Source organism: Naegleria lovaniensis (genome assembly GCF_003324165.1).
Source record: "Naegleria lovaniensis strain ATCC 30569 chromosome Unknown tig004, whole genome shotgun sequence".
Lineage (NCBI taxonomy): Eukaryota > Heterolobosea > Eutetramitea > Acrasida > Naegleriidae > Naegleria > Naegleria lovaniensis.
In genome coordinates, this window is record NW_025407826.1 from 512,225 (window position 1) to 524,810 (window position 12,586).

Genomic DNA, 12,586 nt, shown 5'->3' on the forward strand with positions numbered 1-12,586 from the left:
CAATTAGAACGCTTGTTAAGCCAAGGTTTCATTCCGAAAAAAATGTCCTTCAATTACATTGCGTACGCACACAAGCCAACAACCACAAGCTGCTCGGCTTCTGGCAATTTTACATCTGCCAATGATATTAATCTCATCATGTGGTATGTTTATGGTATTACGATCATTCTAATTCATTTTCATTCGTTTTGAATATTCATCCAAACCTTTCCGATGATCATCAGCAAAAATCAATTTATTCAAGTCAATAAATTGGGTGAGGAAGGTGTTGTTTCTGTTGTGGAATTTGAAGTACCTGGAAGAGTAGATACAATGACCTTGTTCAGACCAACAGTATGTATTGTCAAGGAAATTACAAACGCTTGGATTAACACGAATTTAATGATGACGCATGGGCATTTTGTACTTGCCATAATCATGACGAAATCGGAATTTTCATCCTACATTGAATTTGTATGCTAACAATAATTTTGTTTTACACATGATGCACACAATACCACCACCCTAAAAACAGGGAGAAAAACAAGATTTACTCTTCGTTACCATTGACGACACCTTCTTCACATTGGGTTATATTGATGGAAGAATTGAAACATTAGCAAGTGGATCTATTGATGACCCTGTCGGAAGACGGACAGAAAGTGGCTCCATTACAATCATTGACCCTCTGTGTCGTACTGTTGCACTTTCACTATATGAAGGCTTACTCAAAATTATTCCTTTCGAAAATAACAAGCATCAATTTAAAGAAGCATTCAACGTGAGAATTGAAGAATTGAATATTATCGACATTATGTTTTTTGAATCTCTAGGATCCAAACAAAAATCATGCAGATTGCCAACATTTGCCTTACTCTATCAAGATAATCAAGGATCAAGACACATCAAATCTTATGAAATTAGAATTCATGAAAAGGAAATTGAAGAAACATCTTTCAAGCAACAAAATATTGATCATGGATCCAATATTCTAATTCCCGTTCCTGTACCTATTGGAGGAATGATTTGCGTTGGTGAATCTCAAGTTTCATATTTTGACGAAAATTACCATAGATCTGTATCTCCATCCTCAAATACTCGATTAGCCATTCGTTCATATGGAAAATTGGATAATACAAGATGGTTCCTTGGAGACCAATCCGGACAATTGTACTTGTTAAGCCTTCAAGTCTCAGATCAGAGCCAGGTTATTGGATTAACTTTGAAAGAATTAGGTATTACCTCAATCTCATCATCCATTTCATATCTCGATAACGGCCATGTTTTCATTGGCTCTCATTATGGTGACTCTCAAGTGATCAGAATTGTAGATGAAGTGAAAGAGGAAACAAATGCCTATTTTGAAGTGTTTCAAACCTATCCAAATATTGGACCCATTGTAGATTTTACGTTTGTTGACACGGAAAAACAAGGCCAAGGTCAAATTGTGACATGTTCCGGAGGCTTCAAAGATGGTACTCTTCGTATCATTAAGAATGGAATTGGAATTGAAGAATTAACAACAATATCAGATTTGACTGGTCTGAGCCGAATCTGGTCCTTAAAATCAGAAAATACCCTGAACCAAAAATACTTGGTCATTTCATTCACTCAACAAACAATGGTCTTTGCTGTGGAAAGCGAAGAATTAGGCCCCATCACCATTCCAGGATTTGACTCTGAATCCATGACAGTGGCATGCAACACAGTGACAGGCAATAACTTCCTGCAAGTGACAGACAAGGCTGCTCGTCTTGTAAATTATCAAACATTGGAACTGGTCGATGAATGGAAATGTCCCAGAGGTACCACTATCAGTCTTGCTGCATCAAATCCAACACAATTAGTGGTATCTTTGGGAGAAGGACGTCTTGTTTACATTGAAATTACGGAGAATGGTTTTAATCAGGTGAACCAGACCAAGCTTGAATATGAAGTTTCTTGTATTGATATTACTCCAGAAGAAGGAAAGATTTCGTCACCATCGTGTGCTGTTGGAATGTGGACTGAAATTTCTGTTCGTATCTTGAAATTACCCTCGTTCGAATTACTGGCTTGTCAAGAATTGGGAGGTGAAATTCTTCCTCGTTCAATTCTCATGGCAACGTTTGAAGGCATTTCATATTTATTATGTGGTTTGGGAGATGGTCATTTGTTTTCATTCAAAATGGCTGATAGAGGTATGGGAATCCTCACTGATAGAAAACGAATCAATATTGGTAGTAAGCCAGTCATGCTAAGGCCATTCTTGTCGAAGGACAATCAATTGAATGTTTTTGCTACCTCTGAGAAGCCCACAATCATATACAGTAGGAATCAAAAATTGGTCTATTCCAATGTGAACTTGGGAGAAGTGACTGATATGTGCCCATTCAATCACGAAAGCTTCCCAGATCACCTTGCAATTGCCAATGAAAATTCAATTCTAATTGGACAAATTGATGAAATTCAAAAACTTCACATCAAAACGGTTCAGTTACATGCACAACCAATGAAAATATGTCATCAACCATCCTCAAAGTCATACGGGCTTCTCATTACTCAATTCGAAGAGCCTGAATCTAGTGCAGTATTTTATTTGGATGAACATACCTTTCAGAAAAAGTCCGAGTTCAGACTGGACAACAATGAATTGGGACAATCAATTATTTCATGTACATTTGCTGATGATGACAATGAATATTTCGTTGTGGGCACAACTATTAATGAAGCCGATGAAGAGGAACCATCCAAAGGAAGAATCATTGTTTTACAAGCTCAAGATGACAAACTAGTGGTTAGAGCTGAGAAAGACGTAAAAGGTGCTGTCATGTGCTTGCACTCTTTCAACGGTAAATTATTGGCAGGTGTTACTGGACGCTTAATACTATTCAAATGGTCTGATCAAGCCGATGATGATAGTAAGGATCTGGTTCAAGAATGCTCCTGTAGCGGCGGAATTTACATTTTAGATATTGACAGCCATGGAGATTTTATTTTGGTTGGAGACATGATGAAGTCTGTGCAGTTGTTTAGATACGAAAAGCCAGAAGATCAAAATGTATCTGGAAGTATTAGCCTCATTTGTAAGGATTACCATTATTCATGGCTCAGTACTGCTGCAATGTTCAATGAGAGAGAGTTTGTAGCGACTGATAATCGTGGTAACATTTTCACACTGCAAAAGAATGAGGAGGCTTCTGAAGAAGAACGAAAACAATTACCTCGTGTTGGAAAATTCTATCTTGCAGATCATATTAACAAGTTCCAACATGGTTTTATTGGAATGAGAATGAGCTCCGAGTTGTCATTGCCAGGCCTTAACAATCCATTGCCATCGTCAGCTGAACCATTGTCTCAGGCAAATCCTCCAATTAAGACAATTCTCTTTGGAACGATCAGCGGTGGTATTGGTGTACTGGCTCAGCTTCCACAAGATACCTATTTATTTATTCACAAGCTTCAACAAGCAATGGCAAACGTTGTGATTGGCTTAGCCAACATTTCGCGTGATACCTATCGTGCATTTAGATCTGAAAGAACAAGAGAACCCTCAACCAACTTTATTGATGGTGATTTTATTGAGTCCTTCTTGGAGTTCGACCAAGAAACTCAACAAAAGGTTGTCGATGAGCTTCGAGACAAGTTTGATGAAAAGTACATTAACCTGGAAGAACTGCTCAAGAACGTGGAAGATTTGTCCCACTTGATCCACTAAATCTTAAGTTAATAAAAAGTTCTCTTGTGAAACTTGCATTCAACAGGATTTCAAGCTCTACACACAACGTTAAATTTATGAATTTTATATATTTATTATTTGAAAAATTGGTCGTTTAGAAGAGACCACCGAAAGCATCAGCGTCATCCTCGGATTCGGATTCCTTCTTCTTTTCTTCCTTCTTTTCCTCTGCAGCAGCAGTTGTAGCACTTGATTCAACTGCACCAGCTGGACCAGCAGAAGCAGCAGATCCTCCAATGTTGGCCAAAATATCAGAAACTGGCTTCTTTTGGAAGAACTTAGCAAAGACTGAAGGCCAGAATGGTTCCATTTCAACGTTAGCAGCGTTGACTAAGTCCTTGATCTTGTCAGCAGTGATAGGAATACCTTCATCGTGCAAGATAAAAGCAGCATAAGTGCAAGCCAATTCTCCGATTTTATCCTTGGTGTAAGAGGATGGAAGAGCCATGATGAAGTGATAGAGTAAGTTGTGGCGTATTTTTTTTCAAAGACTTTTTTAAAAAAATCTGGTCAACCATAGCCAGCACTTTACAACGAAAAAGAAAAAACAAAAGTTTCAAGACAGACTCGTATGCCGTTCTTGATCAAGTTGAATTTTGAAATCAAATTCAATATTGATGAAGACGTAAACTAGTTGGTTGAACTGTTCATTCACAGTGTGTACCACGCTATACAACGACTCGAGTACAATTCATAATTGTTGTTTCATTCCGAAGTTAAGAAGTGCACTTCTTTCAACGATCAAATTCAATCATCATGATCACGTGTTAATGAAATAGGAAATCAATCCTCATGATACATAGAGCCTTAAAGAATCAATCAATGAACGAAGATCTTCTTAACATTGAATTGGAATGAATCCACATCAATGGCAAATTCCTAATTCGATAATTGATAAATTATCTTTTGGTTTTAGTTTGTACGGACTTGCTTTTATTTGCCAGTACGAATGCCCTTGCTTGAACATTGATCTTTGGGCAATTAACACCATTCAGCCGGCTCTGCCCCATCTCAATTACGTTGATTCACCAATAAGTCTGCAGGCTCAAGACACAATGAGTTTGAACTTTTCTAAATATGTGTATAGATCATTGCTTTACTGATTGTGGAAACCTTCTTGATTCGAAATTTCCCCATATACGCAATGTTTAAAATCAAAAAAGTACATGTTATTATTATTATTCCACTGGGACTGACGTATGTTGTTACACACTCTCACCTTTGTACAATTCATCCAAAAGTGTAGGAAACAATTGAAAAAAGAAAGATTGAATTGGAAATTGTGTAAAACAATTGAACGTACTCGAGACTCCTATTTATCCAAGTTGGCTTAATTGTGCATTCCCTACCTCTCGCCTTCACGTCCACGCCCACGACCACCAACAATTTGCTACCTACATTGACTGCAATTCATTTATTCCATTCTTGCATTATTATTACTAAACCCTAAGAACATGGTTAATTACGACTTCATTGATATGACTCTAGCTGCTAAAAGAAAGGTCCAATGCAGAACCCAGAATCAACACTATGATGCAGCAGAAGATTCAACATCATCACTCAAATACTTGTACCCTCAACACATCTCTAAGAATAGAAAGATACAAAAGTCCATGAAGAATAATAAGAAGTTCCTCAGTAATTATTTCGTCTTTGACAAGACAGAGTGGGGAAAATTGTCATGGGAAATTCATGATGGACATCATTCATCTTCTGTTCCACCAGATGAGAGAAGTAGCGAGAGTCAAACCTTTGCAAGGCAGTAAGAGTTATTTAACTTTGGGAAGCAACATCTTTTATCCGTCCGATACAGGATCCTGCCTCCCTCTAAGCGTTCTTCATCCAAGATGGTGCTCAAATTTTCCCAACATGTAAATACCTTATTTTTGGTTCCTCTCAACATCCACTTTTTCGTCATCCCTTCTTGCATAATAAGTAAAGATTGATAATTCTGAAGCACATAGACCTTCAGCATAATCTCGAACAATGTTCAGCAATGAGAGGCTTCGAAGCCTCAACATTCATATTCGACTTCAAAAACGTTTCCAAGAAGTATGTTCTCTAACGATGTTGCTCGATGAACAGTGTGTTAATAAAAATGTCCCCGGGAAGCCATACGACTCGAACTTCTCGCATTCTCAAGCTCCTATCCTCTCATTTCTCGCCCTCGAAGATATCCATCAAAAACCTATCCCGGCCCTATGAAAATGATGGAGCTCACAATAAGATTGTGAGAGAAGCACATGGTGAGTCTCACCTCCGAGTCATGATTGTTTCAACCATGTTTGAGGGCGTTGGTCATTTGGCTCGACATCGTATGATTAACCATGTTCTGGATGAGGAATTTAAAAACGGTTTGCATGCTCTCACTATTACAGCAAAAAGTGTCAGAGAATACGAGCAAGCAAAAGAGAGAATGAAAATCATAAGAAAGGAGAATAACTGTATTGAAACAAAGGATGAAGCACAAACAGATAAGATGCCACCTCGGGATGAGATGGAGGAGTTATTTGATGATGTAAAATAATGTGGGCGCTCAGCTTACAAAATTGGAAATTGGAACGTTCATGAAATTGCAGCGGGTAGTTTCTTTGAAGCATTTGCTGCAGAAACACTCAACAAAGATTGTGTATTTATTTCTTGGAAACCAAATAATTCTTGATTTTTTCATATTCGATTGGATGTACAGAAGCTTCATCCCAAGGACCAGTCAACACTCTGTTTCACCAATTCAAGAGTTTTTGGAACGATCAATAAACTATAAAAAGAATTAAGGCGAAGAGTACTTACTGTTTGTAGTGAGTTTGAGAGAAGATGAATAAATAAGGCATTAGGAAAACCATGATAATGTTAACTGAAAGGAAGGCAAAGAGGAGGAAAACTGAGCTCACAAAATAATAGAGCACAGTTACTGTTGTACATGTCATGAGTAGGTAAATGGTGACATACAGGAACGTTTTGTCATTCTTTTCACAGCATGTATTGAAAAATAATTATTCGTGAATAAATATTGCCAAGATTTAACGTGTGTCACACAATGTTAACGTTATAAAATGATAACAAATTCCTACCTTTCTTAATTGATGCCTCACGAATGGAAATAACAGAAACAATTCAATTGCCACAAGTAAAATGACAAATGCATCCAAAGAATGTCTCAGTCGTGAAGCAAACAGAGCAGAAATGAAAATCACACAATTCAAAGATAAATAGCAGTTGAATTTTTCAGTCTTTCCATTCACAAAATAATAATCATGTGTAAATAAATGAATGATAAATAATAGACAAACTAGGGCAATAATTGTGTCTTGGGAGTAGAGTAATGTCAATGTTCTAAGTATGGGAGAAGCTCCTAACAAAATCAATACGACAATGATCCAATTAAATACAGTTGAACTAAATGATGAAATGTTCATAGATTGCTGTATATCATGAGAGGACTCGTTTAAATTATTCGTATTCGATTTGGAGGATTTTTTCAACGTTCTATGCAAATATAAAAACGGTAAAATAAATACAAAATTAACAAGTATAATGATGGCCATAATTTCAAAACTTTGAAATTTCCCCGAAGGTTCCCATTCGTAAATTAAAAAGAAAATAAGGCAAAATAGGCAGCAACAAGTAAATTGCATGGCCAATGCGAGGCATTCTTTGGATGTGTCCCAATAATTATAAATTTCCAAATCTTGATTAATTTTCAATTCAGATAAAAAGTTTTGATGACTATGTAAAATAGTTTTTGTTCTTTGATCAACAGCTTTGGACTCTTGATCGTGCTGTAGCAAAATATTGTTTTGGTTATTTAAATTTATATTTTCAATAAGTGTCTTGTAGAGAAGTCTTTGAGAGCAAACATTTGTAGAATGAACGGGTGATGTAGATGCCACAGTCGGATCATGTTCCGAAGTGCCAGGATGATAGCGTTGCGTGATCGTTTTCAAGTCAGTGTTGGTGTGTTGAGATTGTTTTCGTCGTTTCATTTTTTTTTAATGCCCACAAGAACAATTTGTTCATAATAATGTCAATTTTGTGAATAACATTTATAATTGATAAATAAACTTCTTTTTCTTCTTCTTTCTACTCTTACTCTTAGTGTCCACTCGTTTAATGGCACCTTCTTTGATTGCTCTCTTCACTTCAAATTCTTTCATGACATCTTCATATCGTCCTTCCTTAAAGTGACGTAGAGTTGGAGCATATTTGAGATCTTCAGATGTGAGTGTTTTCGTTTGTTCTACTTTTTGCTTGAGACGATTATAGCTCTCTGAAAATGCAGCCACCATTTTCTCATCGTGTGGATCTTTCTTGTTTCGTCCTTGTCTTTTCTTTTCCAAAATTTCAAGGGCCTTCCTCTTGGAAATTTCTTCGACTTTTTGCTTTTCTTGCTCTAATTGGTTCATGTATCTGTCTTGCCACACACCTGGAATTTTTCGTTCTTCAATTCGTTGTGAAATAAATTGTTCAACTGTTTTGATAAAGTGTTCTTCGTTGAGCTCGACTAGGCGTCCTCCCACCTTAGTGATAATTGGAACTTTTGCAATGAAAGAAAAGGCCATTCCTTCTTGACCTGCTCGTCCAGTTCTGCCAACACGATGAACATAATCTTCAGGCTTTGCTGGCACGTCATAATTGATGACAAATGGAAGGTCAGGAACGTCAATTCCTCTTGCAAGAACATCAGTGGCAACTAAAATTTGGCATTCACTATTGTCAGGAAGAGAGAAGGATTTGATTGCCTTCGTTCTGAAGGCTAGACTCTTTTCCTTGTGAATTCCAATAGCTTTGTACCCTCGGTTAGTGAGATTTTCAGCCATTCGTTCGACCTTGTCTCGAGTTCTACAGAAAATCAGGACTTTCTTGTTCTTGAGAGAACCTTTACGCCCAAGAAGATAAAGAAGTAATTTAAATTTCAATTCCTTCTTGCTCACGAAATATTTGATGTGTTTGATTGTCTCAGGAATTTTAAACTCTTGATTTAAATTAATCATTTTGTGTGTTGGAGCAAATCTTTAATGTGTTTCATTCAAACATGCATGTTATAGAATTGCGATTATTAGGAAGTGTGAATGGTGTGAGTTTAAGGTTTTAAAATTAATCAATTCATTCTAGTACTTACCTGCACACTAAATCTTCTACATCTCTTGTAAGAGTAGCAGAAAACATGAATACTTGCATGGGTTCCTTGGTTTCGTTAGGTTTTGGAAGATGCTCATAAATTCGTTTTAGTTCAGGTAAAAATCCCATGTTCAACATTCGGTCACACTCATCCAAAATTAGATATCGTACAGTCTTCAATTTACATCCGTCATTGGTCTTGAGCAATTCTACTAGTCTTCCTGGAGTGGCTACAAGAATGTCCAGACCTTGTTGAATAGTTTTGAGTTGAGAAATTTTAGAAGCTCCTCCAAATATGATCCCAAGCTTGATATCAAACTCATCGTCAATTTTACCTTCATCACGCAAAATCTCCAGTGTATACTTTTTAAAGTTGTTTAAATGTTGATATACTTGCTCAGACAATTCCTTGGTCGGACACAGTACCAGAGTACCAATCTCTCTTTCTTCAAGACTCGTATGTGAGCGTCGTATTTTCTCATGAATAATTTTCTGCAGTATTGGAAAGCCGTAAGCTGCAGTTTTTCCTGTTCCAGTCTCTGCACTGGCTACAATATTGCTCTTGGTGAGAGCTTGTGGGATAACGTGCTCCTGAATTTCGGTTGGAGCAGAGAATTGCAAAAAGTGGGTGGCAGCTTTAGCGATGGCTCCCATCAAATTGAGTTTTAAAAACTTGGAATAGGCTTCAGGATTTGATAAATATTTATCATTTTGTTGTTGTGGCTCCGAATGATTGATTCCTTGGCTATTTCTCTTCTTTTGGTCATGTCTAATTAATTCAGTCTCCAAAAATCGTTCGGCATTACTTTTTCTCGTGACAGAATTCATCATGATTGAAAAATTACGAGTATTACCATCCAGATGCTGGGTAACATTGTTGGATACCGTTGAAAAGTGTTCATGATTTATCAAAATGATTGGAGTACTTGGTTTCCCAATCACGCTTGTTGATGATGATCCGAGAAGTTTTATTACCGACGACGATTGAAATAATCCTTTCAATCTGGCAGTGAGCATTTTTTTTGTTTGAAGTCAAGAAATTGCTTGAGCATTTAAAATACTGCTCACGTCCAATCAAGAAACGTCATAAATTGAAACGAATGCAGTGAGCATTATTTTGTTATTCATATATTGAAATACGTTTAGAAAAAGCTGGCACAACGTAAAGCTGTCCCTTGTAGTAGTCCATTGAGACACCGATCGGCTTGTTGTTGTGAAAAAATTGCTCGAATGATTTTCGTTGAAATTCGTTTGCACGGTTGACAAAGTCGCCGTTTTTAGGCAATGAAAAGATGTGAATGCGTGCAGCTTGTTCATCACAAACAAAGAGTTGATTGTTCCATTCATCAAAAAACAATCCTCTTACGCCAAAAAATTCATCAAGCTGAAAAGTCCTAAGAGTATCAAATTCAATGGATCGATTATTTGCTTGTCGTTGTTTAAATACTACCAAATTTCGATTCCAAAAATTGGAAATAATCAAATAATTACTATTGTCAACAGCATGAATCGTTTGTATTCCCCAGGGTCCATCACAATCTTGAGAAAAAGTTGTTAACACTTTTCCAGCTTTTGAAACAACTACAACTCCCTCCCTAAAACATGTAATATAAATTGTGCCATCAAACTTATTTACAGTCATGGCACATACAAGTGAAATATGTGGAGCTATTAATGTCCATAAGATTTTCTTATGTGTTAAATCGTATTTAACCAAAAAATCAGCACCTGCAATCAGTGAGTTTTCATTATGATCCAAAGCTAAAGCTCTCAGAATTGTGTTTTGAGAAATCTGAATATCGTACATAAAGTGTTTTGTTTGATAATCATATACGTGTATAAAAGGTGTCACTCCAACCACATAAATCTTTTCATTCTTTGCATCAACAATTAAATCATTCATTTGAGTTTTTACATGGTCATCTCCAGCTAACATCTCTCCGCATAATTTAAATTTCAAACTAAATGGAATATATTTCCGTCTCAATTTTTGAAACAAGCACTCCGAAAGCATGGGAATGAATGAAAAATCTTCCAATATTAATAAGGTGTGATGATCGTGGTAATTGCTCATTTTTTTTAAAGTTTCTTATTCACAAAAACTATTTGTAAACAAAATTTCATGGTTACATCTTCTGCTCGTTTGTTAAAGGCCTCACAGCAAGTCAAGCCAACATAGCGGGTTGCTGTGGATGGATTTGGTGACAACTCCTATCGCTTGGCTGTCAAAAGAAACTTTTCTGTGTCAAGATTTTTCTCCATAAGACAGCTCAACAGCAACTTTCTTTTTTTCGAGGACATGAATGAGCAAAAGGCCTTTAATTAAGGAAAAGGGAAATCACTTTCCCGGGCGGCATTTTGGAAAGCAAAAAATGTCTTCAAGAAAGGTGCTGCAAAAAAATATTCGTATCATTCCTTCCTGGTCGTCTTCGCCATTGGTTTTTTCATCATCCGGTTTATCATCTATACTCTTCGGAAGACTTCATAGAAAATTAAATAATTATTGTTGTTGTTGTTCGACAAGAGGAGTTCCATATCTCGGAAGTATTCGGACCTATCATTGTAGTTTCAGTGCTCACACAATGATTTCTCAAGAAGAAAATTCTGAAAATGTTGAACCATTAGAAAAAATTTATAATACAAGTTATAAGAATTGTATTGATTTTTTAACTGAGGACGCTCAACTAAATATTGATTTAGGACAATTAGATAAACGTGAAGCTGTGAAAGTATTCCCAGAAACCTCTCTACAAAGGTATTTTGTGTACAGCAATTTATATGAAAAATTAATATTGGATGCTGCCAATAGGTGTAGATATTGCTGGATGATTAAGACACAATGCCTTTGCGGCAAATTAAAACCATTCTCATTTGTCCCGAAGTGGGTCAAGAATGTTGAATGCTCTGCAGACGTATCTAGTAGTGACTCATTACTGAAAAAGGTTGAGATTAATCTACATTTACATTTTTTAATGCACAAGAAGGTAAGAAGTTCAAGGTGAAATAAGCACTTACAATGCATTTTCTTAAAGGAATTTCACAAATCTACAAATAGCGTGAAAATTTTATTGCATACCGATGCAACTCAAACAGCTCATTTATACATTGATCAACATGAGATGCATGAGGCTGTCATTAAGAATCTTATAGACGTGGCATCACAACCAGGAAGCAATCAATTTGTTTATATTCTCTTTCCATCAGCAGATTCTCAAACTGTGGCCCAAAGTCTTCCTGAAGATATGAGTTCATTTTTTGACCAAGCTAGAAACAAGCCCACTGGAGTTAATGACTTTCATTTCCATGTATTTGTTCTGGATGGTAGGTTTCAGAGTTTTTACAACTGATTATATAACATTGAAAATTCGTGTGTATTTTGATGCTGGATAAAAAGGCACATGGAATGAGGCAAGAATGTTGAACCGGCGAGAGTCGTTTAAGGGTTGTAAAAGAATCAAAGTGGATGTACCAACAGACTATAACTATGTTTTCAAGCTAGTTCGCACAGGAAAAGTTGAAGGACGAATTAGCACACTAGAGGCAGTAACTTTATTATTGAGAGATTTTAACAGAGTTTGCAATTCTGAACTATCGGTGAATGAGATGACCTTGAAAGAGAGCGAGGAAAGCCCTGATTTTGAGAGCTCAATTCAATCCGTCTACGACAACTTGAATACAATGATTGACATTTCGGACGTGAAATTTAGAAGACATGGTTTGGTAAAAAATCTTAATCAAGCCATTGAATGAGCACATTGGCAATTTTTGGTT

The 12,586-nt window shown here is 36.6% G+C and overlaps 8 protein-coding genes across 8 annotated transcripts; 4 read left to right on the forward strand and 4 right to left on the reverse strand.

Moving 5' to 3' along the window:
- Positions 1-42: 42 nt before the first annotated feature.
- C9374_011442 (uncharacterized protein) lies at positions 43-3,676 on the forward strand (the record flags this gene model as incomplete). The annotated part of the gene is made up of 3 exons (XM_044687098.1): positions 43-143; positions 225-333; positions 515-3,676. The coding sequence occupies 3 exons, from the start codon at positions 43-45 to the stop codon at positions 3,674-3,676; spliced, it is 3,372 nt and encodes a 1,123-aa protein (XP_044554611.1).
- A 115-nt stretch (positions 3,677-3,791) lies between these two features.
- Positions 3,792-4,145, reverse strand: C9374_011443 (uncharacterized protein; the record flags this gene model as incomplete). The annotated part of the gene is made up of 1 exon (XM_044687099.1): positions 3,792-4,145. The coding sequence occupies one exon, from the start codon at positions 4,143-4,145 to the stop codon at positions 3,792-3,794; it is 354 nt and encodes a 117-aa protein (XP_044554612.1).
- Positions 4,146-5,151: 1,006 nt separating this feature from the next.
- C9374_011444 (uncharacterized protein) lies at positions 5,152-5,463 on the forward strand (the record flags this gene model as incomplete). The annotated part of the gene is made up of 1 exon (XM_044687100.1): positions 5,152-5,463. One exon carries the CDS (start codon positions 5,152-5,154, stop codon positions 5,461-5,463), a length of 312 nt encoding a protein of 103 aa, XP_044554613.1.
- A 332-nt stretch (positions 5,464-5,795) lies between these two features.
- Positions 5,796-6,224, forward strand: C9374_011445 (uncharacterized protein; the record flags this gene model as incomplete). Its single annotated transcript, XM_044687101.1, has 1 exon — positions 5,796-6,224. The coding sequence occupies one exon, from the start codon at positions 5,796-5,798 to the stop codon at positions 6,222-6,224; it is 429 nt and encodes a 142-aa protein (XP_044554614.1).
- Positions 6,225-6,330: 106 nt separating this feature from the next.
- C9374_011446 (uncharacterized protein) lies at positions 6,331-7,680 on the reverse strand (the record flags this gene model as incomplete). The annotated part of the gene is made up of 3 exons (XM_044687102.1): positions 6,331-6,415; positions 6,488-6,663; positions 6,769-7,680. 3 exons carry the CDS (start codon positions 7,678-7,680, stop codon positions 6,331-6,333), a joined length of 1,173 nt encoding a protein of 390 aa, XP_044554615.1.
- Positions 7,681-7,740: 60 nt separating this feature from the next.
- C9374_011447 (uncharacterized protein) lies at positions 7,741-9,832 on the reverse strand (the record flags this gene model as incomplete). Its single annotated transcript, XM_044687103.1, has 2 exons — positions 7,741-8,707; positions 8,817-9,832. 2 exons carry the CDS (start codon positions 9,830-9,832, stop codon positions 7,741-7,743), a joined length of 1,983 nt encoding a protein of 660 aa, XP_044554616.1.
- A 103-nt stretch (positions 9,833-9,935) lies between these two features.
- Positions 9,936-10,889, reverse strand: C9374_011448 (uncharacterized protein; the record flags this gene model as incomplete). Its single annotated transcript, XM_044687104.1, has 1 exon — positions 9,936-10,889. One exon carries the CDS (start codon positions 10,887-10,889, stop codon positions 9,936-9,938), a length of 954 nt encoding a protein of 317 aa, XP_044554617.1.
- Positions 10,890-11,397: 508 nt separating this feature from the next.
- Positions 11,398-12,565, forward strand: C9374_011449 (uncharacterized protein; the record flags this gene model as incomplete). The annotated part of the gene is made up of 3 exons (XM_044687106.1): positions 11,398-11,799; positions 11,848-12,136; positions 12,210-12,565. The coding sequence occupies 3 exons, from the start codon at positions 11,398-11,400 to the stop codon at positions 12,563-12,565; spliced, it is 1,047 nt and encodes a 348-aa protein (XP_044554618.1).
- Between the last annotated feature and the right edge of the window lie 21 nt (positions 12,566-12,586).